Source organism: Xiphophorus couchianus, chromosome 6 (genome assembly GCF_001444195.1).
Source record: "Xiphophorus couchianus chromosome 6, X_couchianus-1.0, whole genome shotgun sequence".
In the NCBI taxonomy this organism is placed as follows: domain Eukaryota; kingdom Metazoa; phylum Chordata; class Actinopteri; order Cyprinodontiformes; family Poeciliidae; genus Xiphophorus; species Xiphophorus couchianus.
The window spans coordinates 12,958,824-12,974,574 of NC_040233.1; the positions used below are offsets into that span (position 1 = coordinate 12,958,824).

The 15,751-nt window shown below is 38.3% G+C and overlaps 1 protein-coding gene across 16 annotated transcripts in view; it reads right to left on the bottom strand.

Annotated features, from left to right (window-relative positions):
- mbnl1 (muscleblind-like splicing regulator 1) overlaps positions 1–15,751 on the bottom strand; it is a 46,476-nt gene that overhangs the window by 21,022 nt on the left and 9,703 nt on the right. For 14 of the 16 annotated variants that reach the window (XM_028020005.1, XM_028020007.1, XM_028020012.1 and 11 more), the window contains one exon: positions 7,627–8,515. In XM_028020005.1, the coding sequence (XP_027875806.1) occupies positions 7,627–7,800 (174 nt within the window). In that variant the 5' untranslated portion in view covers positions 7,801–8,515. Of the gene's footprint in view, positions 1–7,626; positions 8,516–8,627; positions 8,650–8,725; positions 8,934–15,751 lie in introns of those variants that run through there. The other 2 variants (XM_028020008.1, XM_028020009.1) reach the window with 2 other exon arrangements.

Below are 15,751 nucleotides of genomic sequence, written 5' to 3' on the forward strand. Positions count from 1 at the left end.
TCACTTATCAAAGTTCTTGCTCTACATCATAAAAATTAGTCATTTTATGAAGATTGTACATTAAGATGACGCTCTGGATAATAAATGGCCCGGTTTAAGTTTTGCCGATGTTGTTGGACAATAGACTTCTCAGACATTATCAGCTGAGCTATCATTATGTTGACTGGTGTATCTTTGTTGTTTTTAATATCTATGTTTCACAACAGAGAGGGCGTGGAGAAAATTGTGACTGATGGCCCTAACAGCTGGTAAGAGGGAGAGGCTCGCCACAAAGGTGTTAAGAGAGTTGCGGCTAACGTGAATAGCTGTGCCCCCGAGCTCATGTCTCGCTTGTCTAATGGGAAGAAAATAGCAGAGCTGACTAGTAGGATATCTGTTCACATGTTGGGTAAGATGTAACGAAAGAACTGTTCAGAAAGCGGGAGAAAGTTGTAGTCAGCTCTAAAAAAGAAGCACATAAAAACCCCCCAGAAATTACAAGGTTAATAAATGCATGCTTAGTAATTTAGCAATTTTCGCTTTACCGACAAACTCTGCACATTTAGTTTATAGATAAATTTTAGTGTCTGACCTTCACTTCCCTGCATCTGAGAAAACATTCCTGGTTAAAAGCCGATGATGAACAGATGACCAATTAATGCATATAATTAAGTGTCTTTACAGTTAAGTAAATGTTGATTAAATAGATATTGGCAAGTAATTTGCTGGGTCAGTTGAAGATGTGATACTGTTAAAGTGCACGTTTAAATCCACTCAAGGAAAAAGCATAAAATGTGGATTTTTTCTCATCCTGGCTTGAAGTTTTCATTTATTTATTTTTTTTTTGTTGTTGAAATCTTATCTCATCTCATTTCAAGTAAAATAGTACATTTAGTGCTCACAATTACACAGTCGATGCTTGTAAATTCAGCTCTAACAAACGCTAATGGCTTGTACGTTAAATCAGATTTTTTTTAATGTCAGCTTTCTTTTGGTTGGTGGAAAATTAGTGAAAATGTAATGTTTTAAATAAAAATACCACAAAATGTTTGAAGTTGAATTATTTTTTGCTTTGTTTTATTACAAAAAAACTACTTTAAGCTTTAAAGGCTTAATACATTCATAGCAATTTGTGTTTCAGGATTATAGACCACAAAGAGCAATGGTTCTCAACTATTAAATTTAGAGTTACATAAAAAGCATACCTTACTGTGTGCCACAAAGCGTCACTAGAAAATTTAATTATAATTTAAATCCAACGTTCAATGCAAAATATGAAAACAATTGTTCTCAGGAAGCTTAATTGATGAATGTAACCATGTTTTAAACTACAAATGCACGTGTACATACAACCCCAAGCATAATTTTGTGGAAAAGGCATAAAAAAGATGGCACTGCCTAATATCTAAGCAATGTTTAAGCATGGCTCAAAAGAGACAGATTGATGAAAAGACTAGTGTGTAAATATTTATGGAGTGCTAGCCAGAGGTATAAGCAAACTTTCAAACTGCTTTGTGCCCCCTGCAGGACGGGGTTCCCAAGAATGTTTGAATACACAGAGGACAAAATGACGAATGCACTAGTTGTATACATACAAAGAAAACCACCTTCATAGCTTGGAAATTATGCATATATGGTAACTGTTACTGCTGCTTGTGTCTGAGGTGGTAAAACATTTAAAACCATCAACAAATTAGTATGTTATAGCATGCTATAAAATACTTACTATGGTTGTATAAGAACGTAACAATAAACTAGACTTTGCCTTCCTCACTCGAGAGGGTTTAAATCCAGAGTCCAGAAATACAGTAATATAAAAGATAAAAAAGGAAAGAAATATATGCAGAGACAATATAAACGGGAGCTTGGTTGTGCTGCGGTGGCCAGAAGTGGACTCTCAAACAAAATTCAGCAGGACCTCATAAAACCTCGTAAAACCTTCAGCCGGCTTTGGTTTTATGTGTAAATGTGGCAAAAAAGGAGTTAGGGTTGATCAAACAGGCTAAGCAGGCGTGACTTTCGACACTCTATCATGGAGCAAATGTGGACGGCTTACGGGGTTCAAAAGAAGACAAATTTCTCAAGCTTAAACAAAGAGAACGACAACTCATCAAAAAAGATTCTCATGGATATCTGCCTTTTGAAGAGAGATTTCTAGAAATAAATATGCTGGTGCAAAACAAACCTAAAAGTGTTATAAATGTATAAAATCAGGGACATATTTTATCCCCTATATTATTTTATGCTGACATTTATGCACTGATCTGGTTATTATTCTCTAATCGTCAAAGATAAACCTCAACGGTCCGGAGGGCTTTCTGAGATTGTCTGGTGTGTCTTCTCGTTGAGCTAAAGAGCCAGAAGCAGGGTTTGTAGTAAAGTGATTATTGTATCAGTGGCGTTATAATGGGCCCAGTGTGACAGAGAGACAGCGACGGCTGACACTGAAAAGAAAAGACTGTTGTCGCTGATCTTCCGTCACATAAGCTCACAGACAAGATGCAAAGCCATGCTGATGTGACAAGGATGTACACACGCCATAAAACCAGCACCGCAAAGAATAGAACTGTGTGGTTTAGTCTGTGTGTGTGTGTGTGGAGGCAGCAAACAGAAATTCAACCCCGCTTGAAACTGAGAAGATGTTAGTGTATTTCAGTAAATATGAGAACAAGAAGACTTATAAGAGCTAACTTACTAAAAAAATTATGACACTTTTATCTAACTTGATAATTTTCTTCAGTAGGAGAGGAAGGAAGGGAGTGAGACAAAAAGCACAGCAATAAGAGCCATTTCCTTCATGTAAAAGCCGGATCTTCTGGATGGCTTAAATCAAATTAAATGAAAAAGCAAAATCATTAATTGTGAATGCACTCTCAGTTGTTCCATTAATTAAGCTGAAGATTCCCTGTGTTAACAGCTAATGCATCCAGAAAGCACAGTCTGAGTTGCAGGCTTACATCAGCCTTCAGACTAAAGTTTAACACCATTCAACTCAATACAACTTGCTGATTGTATGACAAAGGCTTCCTCCTGAGAACACGTCTCCCAGGTAGTTTTTATTCTAAATGTTTCCCTCAGGAAATACAAAAAAAATTGAGTCTATTCAATATTTGAACCCTTTTACCATCCGAACCAACTATGAAATCAATAAGGAACACAGCTGTTCCGGCATAAAAACTGCACCCTGCACATGGTCGTGTACAGTTTGGCTGTCAACGCAGTAAACAGTGTCTGACAGCAGTGTCAAACACACAATACCCCCTCAAACTCATAACCCTCTGCTTTTCACACACAGTGCACACATAGCGTTGATTTTATAGGGAGAGAGGGGGACTGTAGCGAGATTTGTTAGAACCAGTAACAGATCATATTTCCCCAACATGTGTCTGGAAAACATCACATCAACCGTGGTAACCTTGTCGATGCATTAAACAGTCGCTACTATGACGCTCCTGTCTGAAAGGCTGTGTAAGAATGAAGATGTGTGGCATTCATTTGACTACAAATAGACTTTCTAATGTTTAAGAAGGCGTCACAGCAAATCTGGTGAAAATCTAAATACATACAATGTTTTTTTCTTTGTGTTATGAGCGGTTTCCTTTATCATTACTTTTTCTTGCTGTATCAATCGGCTTTGACTTATCTTTCCATTTTACTGATTCGTACAACTTTGCTGCTATGATGTCGTATCGAATATGACAAGATTCGATGTAAACCTAACTTTATCTTGCCACCATTTATAAATGAGGATAGCAGGATAGCAACAAAGTGCATTGCTTACATTTTCACCATTTTAATTCAATAAATTGCATACTTACTTAGGACTTTTTAAACATCTTAACTGTGTTGCTGTAGTTTGCATTAGCTTGGCTTTTTCACAAAAAACAAACAAAAGAATGGATTTTTAAAATCTATTTAAAAAAAATAAAACATGTTACCTACATCTTTATTATTTCTTTTACTCAGGTGCCCAACAGCAACAGGCAAATTCACTCAAATTCACGGGTACACGTCTTTCAGATGGTTCTTTTATGTTAATTCCAAATTTATTTAATGAAACGTTTTAAAAGTCAGTGTGAGCGCCAGAATTTTCTTAGCAGAAAATGCCCCAGGAAGAAAAATGTATAATCCATCCAGTTGCTTTTTGCTTGGACTGCAGATGAAATGATTAAAATAGAATTTTGACTTAGAACAATGCAGAAGTGCACAGACTGCAGCTGCAACACAAACATAGCATATGCATGCTCTCTTTCTCAAAACTAAGAAGTGACCACCGTGGGCGTGTCAGTTAGACAGGGAACAAAGTCTATCATGCATCAAAGCGTATTCAAACCGTTGTCCATGGTGGATTATAACCTCTCCTTTTTGTGACTGCAAAAAGGACGTACAAACAAAACGAGCTGCTAATGCTAATGAGCTAATATCAGACTTATTGTCACTCCACACTGCTAAACACTTGCCACACAGGTTTTTGTGTGCAAATATGTATGTGTTTGAGGCTGTTGAGGTAACCAGATGTTTGCGAGGGATAATGTGAGCCGTGCTCTAGATGGGTGTGACGACATGAGGAAAAAAAAAAATCAAACTGAGTGGGGATATCAAGAAGAAGCCCGTCAAGTATGAAAACAAGCAACAACAAGTTCAATTATAGCTGAGATCGAGATGACTAATGGCATACTCAATTTAATTTTAACTTAATTAAATTGATGAGGCATCCATTCACTTCCATGATTCTGCAGATTTGATTACAAAAAAAAAACTAGGCTTCCTTCACAGCAATAACATAAAGCATCTACTTGAAGCTCTCTATCTATACAGGATAAGGCATATGGCTTCTTCCTGTTTTAACTATGAGCATGTTGTTTACACAGATCCCAAATCAGCATATTCTGCCCACCCAATCTGATCAGTCGGTTAATCATCAACTAACAAAGTTACAAAGCCAAATTAAAATCCAGGAGTCCAGGCTGCCATTATCCCTCTCTAAATATTTACCCAGTTTCAACATAGCTGAGCTGTCCGTGCCGCACCAACCAGAGAGACAAGCAGAGAGAGGGCTGTGCTCTGGGGTTAAGGCCAAGTGTAAGGCCAGAAGAACACACACACAGACACACGCATGTATATCTGCATGTTCAAATGCTGTGGTATGTTTGACGGAGGACGCTACATGATCCACATGCAATGACATGGACGCCACAAGCATGTTGCCATGAAAAATGACAACTTTTTCTTATGCCTGTGTAAGGGAACGACGGCGTGTGCCGAACGTGTGCGTTATCTCTGTGCCTGCCTGCGTGCATGTGCAGGCTAAAAAGAGATAGAGAGTGGATGTTGGGGAAATGACTCGGTTTGGGTGTGACCTGCTCAGCAATGCACTGGTGATCATGTGAGACCTGTTCTAATTATATACTTCTCAAGAAGAAGGTCGATCCGCTCTCATGGGCCAGGAGCTTGTGCACACGTCCAAGAGGATGCACTGATGTGAGTGCGAGACAAGTAAAGGAGAGCAATATGGCCTGTTGTAACAGCGCTCATTGGAGAGTTTGTCCTATTTCAACAGTAAATTAAAGTAGGACAACTCACTCTGTCAGTGAAAGTGTTCGTGGGTCCGTGTGACAGAAAACCCGATGCGGTGCAATGCAGATGTGACTGTATATTTTTGTTTTAGAAGTTTGAATAATCAACAGGCTTCATTTCATATTTGTTATTGTTCTTTTATGGATTGTTTTTTTAAAATCCTTTTTGCTCAATCAGCTTTTTTCTACAGTGTTTTTTTTATAGACCTGCTCTGGTTTTTTCAGGAAAAAAATGGGACAAATGGTTAAAAAAAAGAGCAAGACAAGTCCCACTGAAAACTAGTTTAAACAAATACATTAGTCCATTCTGGAATGTTCAATCAGGTACATAATAGCTGCTTATTTCCAATTATGATCTGTACTTCAAAATAGACGAGAATATGTGACCTTAAAATGTGACCTCAAAATATTCAGAAATTAACTGTCAGGTTTTTGTACGAATTATATTTCACTAGATTAATTTCAGATTGTCTTTGTCCTAGTTAACATCTATTGATCTCTTTTGCCAGTAACAACCTTTTACTTAGCGATGCATTGAACAGGCTTTTTCCTACTCAGGACTGGGTTCCAATTTTCTATGAGGTTCGACCTTTTTACACCTCAAGAACTATATCACATTTTAGAAAAATGTTCTAAGTTACCTAAAAGGTGATTGTTTTGTTTTCAATCCAAAAGAAAATGAAGGAATTTCAGCTTCAAGTCTGCACTCTTGCTCTAGCACTCTTACTTCCAGTCAGAATAAACATGCTGGTTGAATTAAAACATTGTTTTAAACCGTGGTATACCGGTATCAATAATTTAATGACCAACTATGAATAAAAAGTTTGTTAACATAGATGTGATTGATTGATGTGTTTATAGACTAAAAATGGCAAAAGTTCTATGTTTTGATTCATTTTAAGATTGGCTCAGAACTACTCATAAGAGAAAATTGGCTGATTGATTGGTGCTGCTACAGTTTTACCTACACTGTGTGTTTCTGGTAACACAACAGCCATGTAGGAGACGGAAATAAGCACTTTCTTTTGTAGAATCATGCTTTTCTTTACTTGACCCATGAGGAAGGTTGCAAATTGATGCAGGCAGTTAACAGTGGTGTGACAGATTACCAGCACTACACATTTTCAAAAGATTCACTGAAAAAGAATTAAACCAATCATACTGAGAGGCGAATTGTGAATAAATTTGAGCACAATTCTGCTTCTGCCTTCTGACTATCAAAATCTTGATATAAACAGTTCTAAACAACTCAGTCTCATATTAATCCTAACTTGATCTAAAGTCTCTTTAGAGATAATCAAAAAAAAAGTTGAGTAAAGCACAAACATATAAACCATTATCTTGTTCTCTAGGCTTTGGGTTTAAAATAATCTCTCAATTGAGATCTTCAGCTCCGTCTGATAGACTGCTTGTGACAGAAGGACTAAGGAAAAAAAAGTGTTTACTTTCATTTTGCTACCACTTGGGAAATGAATGCATACAGTTTTCCAAAACTGCCTCCAACTGTGCTCAAAAACATGAACATGCAGAATGAGATACTCGCACCAACCCCCTGTGGCCGCCCTTCGTTCTTTACACAGGAAGTGGTTTGAATGTTGCTATCGCTTCAGTCCTTTTAGATACCGAGATGTGAAATACTAAGGGCAGCCATACAGAATTACATGGCAGCCTGTTAGGGTTTATTTTCCTTTTAGCAAAATTGTGGCAATGTTTTTATTTCCAGTGGGATGTTACATTTATACAAATTCAAGCCACTGTGTTGATGTAGTGTAATCAGATAGCCCATCTACAGATGTCAAAAACATTGTAGCTTGTTCTGGAAAGTTCTATTACCATTATTGCTTTAAAAAAAACAGTTTAATTCCTCAAAAAGATTTACCTTCCTTGTCCTCTTTATTACAGTTGGCTCACATGACCAGAAAGGGGTAGGGCAAAAAAAAGAGGACAGGAAGTGACCTGATGCTACTCATGCTATTTCCAGTTTTTAGCTCTACATAGTTCCTCAACAGCTTTTCAGCCACTAATCTGTAATCTGTCTCACTGGCTGAGACATGGCTTATGTTTTTCTTACCTTGAGGGAGTCGAAGCAAGCAATCACCCGTCCGTTGTCCACCTGGCAGCTCTTCGCCGGATGGGCAAACTTGCACTCCTGGTCAGAGCGCGAGCACGTGCCCCTCTGAAATTCTCGGCATACTTCCAGTGTGAGCCACTTTGTGTCACGGATGTGTGCTATGTTCATGGCCATGGCAAAACACAGGCAAAAGGTGTTCCTAGCAAAGATACGTTCAAGTGCGGATAAAGTACTTCTAGTGTTTTAATCCACAATTGTCCTGCTTTGTTTTAAATGTCTTCCTTGGTATGGTTGCTGCTTGTGATAAGCTGAAATGAAACATTCAGAAAAGTACGCCTTGGTGAAATGCTGCAGGACAGTGTTTGCTGTGGACGTTAATGAGTCATTTTCCCGATGCAAACAGCATCTGGCAAAAGGTCCGATATCCAAGAGACGTCTTAGCCTACCAACTTGTTCCTCCTCACTGTTTGTGTTTATTGCTTACTCTCTTATGCAACATCCAAGAGAGAGCCCTCTGGTTGGATGCAGTGAAGCAGGCAACAAAGGTGACAGTCTGTATAGTCTGCTTCAGGAAGGTTAAGGACACTGAGGACTGAACAGAGGCCTTAAGGGGCTGAAGGCGATGGTGAAAGGCAAGGTGGGTGAAATGCTGTTTGTGGGGCCTGGTGGTGCTGTGGTAAGGCTGATCAGCTGGTGGTGAGCAGCGAGGGTCGTCTGGTGAGTAGGGCTGATATTGGAGTGGGTGCTGATGGTGGAGCAACGGGGGTGTGGTCGTCCCTTTACTCTTAAAACTGTGGCAGCAAGCGAGCGAGCGAGGGGAGAGGGGGGATGGAGCTTCAGCTGTAGAAGCAGGTCAAAGCTGCAGCAGACATCAGGGAAGGCACTTCCTCTGAGGAGAGAGGGGAAAAGAGACAGACAGATTAGTCTAATAATGTATGTTAAATAAATATAAATGTTTCATCTCTCTTGTAGCTTTCAGAGGAGTTTCTAATCGGCTGCACCTTTTAAAATCATGCTGCTGCAACACTACGCAACACTACTAAAACATAAAAATGTCAGAAATGCAGCAATGTCAGCTAAAAACAAAAACAACATTCACCATAGCCTGTGCACTAAAAATGCACACAGAACAACAACAACAAAAAACAAAATGGCAAAAAGCAGCTATTCACAACTTCCGCCTCTTCTGATCGACACGGTAAAATCAGGTCAGATCGGATCCAGTGTAGCCTACAGTCTCATCAAGCAAAGGTCGGTCAGTCATTACAGCGGTATAGGAAAGAAAAAGAAAGGGAAGAGTGAAAGCAGGGAGGGAAGTCGAGGCAGGGCATGAGGGAGAAGAGTTTAGTCATTTCCTTTCTTGTAAAGTCTTGTGAGAGTGGGGACCAATGAGAACGAGCGGAGTTGCAGCAACATTCTGGGCTAAGGGCCAGGTGAGAGCAAGAGGGGGAGGAGCAGACAGGAGGCTGACCTGACTGCTGCTGGAGAAAAACACAGACGCAGATCGAAAATTATCATTTTGTTTATTATTTATAAAACTGCTGGTTCTCTCATAAACAGGTGATCAGTCACGCTGCCACACAACACATTATTCTTACAGGGCCAACATCACGTCCCTGCATTGGTCTCCATATTATGCTTATTACAGCAGGATACTTTTTAAAAGTTGAAAAAAGATGAAGGCTTATTTTCTCAACTATGGTTCTCTTTTCCAGGCAGTGCTTATTTTTTTAGTGCACCAATTTGCTCGCCATTTACATGATTGGGCTCCCAGGGGCCCATATTGCTCTTATCACACCAGCAGCCTGAGTCACCACGCCCTCTGCACAGAGAAATCGCATTTCCCAGAAAAGTATATGCACCTTCACTAACACAACTGACCCCTGCTAAGTTAACTACATCACAACATGCTATATCAGAGCGGTGCAGAGGCTCAGCCCGAGCCATGATGATCCAGCAACAGAGAAAATATGTTATCAGACCGAGAGAAGCAGAAGAGAAATTATACCTTTTTACTTTGGATGACCTTGAGGAAGTATTACTGCTAGAAATGACCTTTGGAGCGGAACCATAATTGTAAACAAATACTGCAACTTCTTCAATTGTCCAGGTGCATAAACAAGTTCATCCCATAAACAACACAGCTACCATACAGGGCAGAAGACAGGAGATTCTAGTAATTTTAACAATTCTTTAAATGAATTATTTTAATATTTTATCAACTATTTGTTTTTCAGAGAATAACTGGTGCCTGGTATCACACATATAACACACAGCATACCATCATTTTGTTTGCGTGAATTTCAGTTCCCATGAACTCTCCTAGTTTTTCATCATATCATCCTCACCTCTGTTAAAGATCAGCCATGTCTACAGGACCTGCTTAACATCATATAGTGTTGATGAGACTAATGCTGTTGCACTGCGTTGTGCAAACACTCCATAAAACACACTGCAGCTTTTTTCTGAACAATAGCCACAGCTGGACACCATTAATGAGCTGGAATGGAGGATTCTATATAAAGATTTCTCAAGTGAAAGGCATGAGCGGCCGTCTTTAAGAAAACGAGAGAGTGTAATGACTCGACGCTTGAAAAACGGCTGCCCCCTGAAATCTGTCTTAATCAGTTTCCATGGTTTCTGTTTGAGTCAGGCAAGTGGATATCTGTGACAATGCAGTATAAGGTAATGTGCTAGCAGGATAATGAGCTCTCCTTATGATCCATCATGTCCAGACGTAGGCATTCTTGCCCTATTGATTTCTTCATCTCAGTGGCCTTTCCTGTCTTCTATATAATTCCACTTTAACTGTCTCCTGTGATTCCATATTTTAAAAAAAAAAAAGTTATTGGCTTGAACCATCAAATTCACATTATGTTTCAGGATGAATTCATACAGGAGCCAAAGCTCCATCCATATATTAATGTGACTGTCGGGTCTAAACTCTCCTCCAGCATCCTCAGCAGCCCTCCCTTAGGCTCCAAGGTCTTGCAGGCTGGTGCAAGGTCAGTCACAAAGGTGGAACATGATGGCGCGAGACAGCAAACAAGAAAGTCCGCGTGCTTTCCCATCGGCCTTTCGAACACGTGGTTCAAATATTGCATGGCGGCGAAAAGAAGAAGTATATCTTCGATATCAGCACATCAGCAGCAGCTAATGTCATGTGACACCAGCAAATGCCTTAACGGCATACGCAGTATCAGAAACAAGTCTGCACATCTTTTGCTTTCTCTTCATAATGGGCTGCACAACATATCGGCTCAACAACAACAGCACTCAGCTTTCACAGAAAGCACAAACTGAGCAAAAAGCCTGCTTGAGATTTGATTGGTGATTATTCACTGAGGTTTTCTCCAGCACAAAAGACTGTTTTGCAACAGAGACGTGTCTCAACTGATTAAGAAGATAAAGCTCTTAAAGTATTGCAAAAGTATGAAGGGGATGTTGAAGTGTTGCTGTTATTTTAAAGAAAAAAAGAGGGTGCGGTTGCCAGATTAAACTTCCCCCAAAATTAATAAGGGCTCACATTTTAAATGTAGCAGCACATTAACTTAGTTTGACAGCTTAGGTCATGAAAAATGTAAGTTTCATAGAAATGGTTCAAATTTCCTCTTTAAGTTAAATGAAATTTTCAATAATCTTGTTAATGGAAAATAACAGACAAGAGGGCAAAGAGCCGCCACTTTATTCTTCGTTCAGACATTAAATAATATAGAATAAATGAATGTATGTTAGTGATCATGTGCACTATGTGCTTGATTTAATTTACTAACAAACTAAAGCTTTAAATCCAGTCTGATTTTTTATTTTTTTTTACCTCGACAGCAAAGAAGATAGGCATTGGCGTCTTCCGGTTTGCTGCTCTTCAGTAAAATGGAGTAGTTTCAGCATTCTGACAGAGGTGGAGTCAGGGTGACAGTTTGCTGATGCAGGTCATCACAGAACACAACGCAGTGGGAAATGCAACACCGCTGGCCTTTGTGCTCACACTGCACCATGTGCTCGGAAAAAAAGCATCCTCGCTGACCTTTATATTCACACATACACTTTGGTGCATATATCAGCTCATTTATAGTCGAACATTTGTTCCTGGGAGCCCAATGCAAACCAGTCATGACTATCGAGAAAAAAAACACTTTTCCTGAAATGAAACCAAGCAGATTATTCATATCTATTTTTATTTTTTTAATTAATAATACATGGTTCATATGTACGGCAATGCTGTTGTGAGTAAAACCACAGGACATCCTGTTGTTTTTATTTCGATATTGACATTCATTCTCATGCTCCTTGTGTTATCGTCATCACTATCAAGTTATTAGGTCTTCTTAACTATTATGTCTACTAAGTTTTTGTCCTTCAATTATATATAATTTGACTCTGAAAGTGCAGCCCCGGCTAGGAATGCCAAACAAACAATGCCTATTGATTCTCTTAGCGCAAACCGCTGGGGACAATGAAATCTCTTGTTTAGCATACATAGACAAAACTAGTCTCACACACACATAGACACACTGACAACATACAGAAATGCAAACCTTAGCAACAAAACACAAACCTCAGTCTGTCCTAACAGAGAGTATTCTTCAGATGTGGTGTGTACAACACTGTATCTTTGTGTACATGGGTGATTGGAACCATGTATGGCCTCATGGCACAATAAGTAGCTGAGCTAATGAGTGGATTCTTTATTTTTTTGCTTCAATATTTAGGGCATTTATTAAGATTAACAACATTAATACACACTACACTGAGTAGGCATGAGCTGGTACTAGTATCAAGATACATTAACGTTAAAAAGTATAATTAAGATTTTAAAAAAGCTAGAATTTTCTACCATACTGTTCTAATAATTTAAATTTAAAAAGCAAAGCAAACAGGGATAACAGTTCCTGTTTAAAGAATTTTAAAACTACCACTACATTTAGAGGAGGGTTTACAAATCCGTGTATTAAAATCTAAATAGTGAACACAGGCTGTAGACATTTTTTAAAAGCTGTAATAAGAATTCTTTTAGCAGCATTAGAAATAATTGCTCTTTTTCTGTTTTAGATAAAAGCAAATTGTTGGTGAATAGTTGTTGAGCAACTTTAATATTTTTGTGCAAATAGTGTGACACCATTAAACTCGAGGTTACCATTAGAACCTCGTACAGGCGTGTGCCTAGAAATGAGCAAAAGTAAATTCCGTTTATGTACAGTACAGACCAAAAGTTTGGACACACCTTTCTAATTCAATGGGTTTTCTTTATTTTCATGACTATTTATAAGGCAAGAAATCCCACTTATTAACCTGACAGGGCTCACCTATGAAGTGAAAACCCTTTCAGGTGACTACCTCTTGAAGCTCATCAAGAAAATGTAGAGTGTGTACAAAGCAGTAATCACAGCAAAAGGTTGCTACTTTGAAGAAACTAGAATATAAGGGGTATTTTCAGTTGTTTTACACTTTTTTGTTTAGTGCATATTTCCACATGTGTTATTCATAGTTTTGATGCCTTCAGTGTGAATCTACAATGTTAATAGTCATGAAAATAAAGGAAACTCGTTGAATTAAAAGGTGTGTCCAAACGTTTGGTCTGTACTGTAGTTCCTGGAAATATAAACAATGTGTATGAATAACTGTGACCTACAAAAACAGATATCAACAACTGTCTCTAAGAGATTCTGCAGACGTGTGCTAGATGGGTCGGTAGATTTTAATGGAGGCTATATATCGCTCTAAACCTAAATGGTAATGGACCAACAGCTTGCCAAGACAGTTTTTATGTTGTCTGTGCTGTGGTTTGCCATCCCCATGACAGAGTGGCAATATTTTGCAACACTATAAAAAAGGTTATATTTTTAAACACTGTTATCATAATTGCCTATCTGCCTTGCCTAAAAAACAAAGTAGAAGATGTTGAAAAACTGCCACTGTGAGAATGAATCCTGTCTCTATCCCGGTCAGTCATGCTCTGCTCAAAGTGCTGTGTTTGAGGGTTATTTAACTGTTTATATGGAGCAGGGAGAGGATAAAGGAAGATGGTTTTGTAGCACTTAAAAATGGAAATCTTTGAGGGGCACTTTTAGAAAGGAGACAACAGGGGTGAGCTTCCAGATAAAGTCACAACTGTAAATATATTCTTGGTTATCAAAGTTTATCAAGTGTGTAGTTTGACTCATTCTGATGTATTTTGTAAGATAATTGTATTCTTCACAAGTCAAAAAAGAAAAAAAAAAACATAGCATTCCTCTATTTAAAATATATTTTTACGAGTACAAACAGACATATAACATTTTATTTTGATTTATGCTGATGCACTGCCCGCAGTAAAAATCATGGTCCTAAATATATTCATTTCTCAGAGTCTTGGGTATATTAATCTTGTGTATTAGTAATCAAACTAATCTCTAAATTTTGTGTATGTTAGAGTATTGGTATGCTTAAAGTATGCTATTTTGGAAGACTTACATTTTTGTTAGTATTTGTGGTGATAAATGAAATAAATATAAATGTACACAATAAATAGAAGTACATTTTAAAAATGTTAAAGTAGGTTTATTTCTCATTACTGTACATCTGGTATATTCTTTGTTCTTCTTTCACAAGTACGAAATAATGACTGCTGACATGTGCTGCAGGACTGATAACTGACACAATTAGATATATTAAGTCTCATAAGTTTACGCAGTAAAAATCAGTGAGAGATGAAGAGTAGTAGCTTCTTCAAGGAGTGCTCCACTTCTGAGTTAATTTAATTCAATTTAGTCAATTTGGAGTATTTACAGAAGAGAAATTCACACCAATGTCATCTCAAGGGACTTTTCTTTGCTGTTGAATATACCTGAATTAAGTACCATCATATAAAGATCAGAATAACACTAAAACCAAGTTGAGCTACATAATCTTTTAGACAGCAGCTTTCTGATTGCTGCTGTATTTATTTGCATACATGCATCCATACATGTCTGGAAATAACAGCGTGCCAAGCACATCAAGTTCATCTGAGTTCAGTGTACTTGAAATACACTCAAACTTAACCAGAAAGTCAATTTTCTTTAATGGGCAGATTTGCTATACTTTTACTGAGAGGGATAATTTTGAGATGGGCTAATTGCATGTTTTAAATATGCATTTATTGACCTATGTTAGAAGATATTTGTAACAGTCTGAAGCAAACACAGTTTAAGCAACATTACAGTGCTAAGTACTGACTTCCCTGAAAAACACTTGCGATGTAAATGAGGGTGAAAGGAAGCTCTCAAATATTTGATCTGTCTATCTCTCCCAAAATTATTAACTGTTGATAAGCAAAGAATTAGATTAGTATCATGTAAGATTAAAGACATAATTATAGGAGTAATACAGAGCTGTGTCCCGCCTCTGACAGCTGTTCCAGTCAATTATTATTATTAGCTTAGCCAGGATTGTGCAAAGTGGAGAGTGACTTACCCAACAAAAGCTGTGGGAAAGTGTCACTCAGATGGGGTTAAAATGTTGTCATAACATCATAGGAACATGTCTAGGATTTCTCATGTAATACAGGTTTAACCTGTCGGCGCAGACTCACCCATGCACATAATCTTGTCTGTAGGGCAGATTAAATCATAGGTGACATACATCATTGGACAACAGTCTGCACCAGAGTTTATATGCATATTTACACTGACAACAGCAGCATGTTGCTCTGACATCACAGCAAGGCAACAACTCGGAGAAGTCTACCTGCAGGAAGGGCTTTTCCACAGTCTCCTCTTTAAAGTATATTACACTTTAGTCCGCATGTCTACACAAATTCAAATTGCACTGCTACTATTTTAGCAACCATGAATCCAGCTCAGTCACAACAACAACATTCCTCTCCCTTTCCCCAACCACAGACACACCACCAAGAAGAAACCCAGCAGGGCAAACAGGAGGAGGGCAGAGATAGTGAGAAGATCAGACAACGAGAAGGGAGAAAAGGAATGGAGGCCAGAGTTCAATTCTGTGTAAACTGTAAACATCTCCTGCATTACTTATTTTTTTTAACATACGAGAATTAATGATTTTCTATTGGTCAGAGTGTTCTTGGAATCTGAAAGAGGACATGCAAAGCGAATGGATCAAATACCTAAAATAACTGTAACTGATATGAAACAAA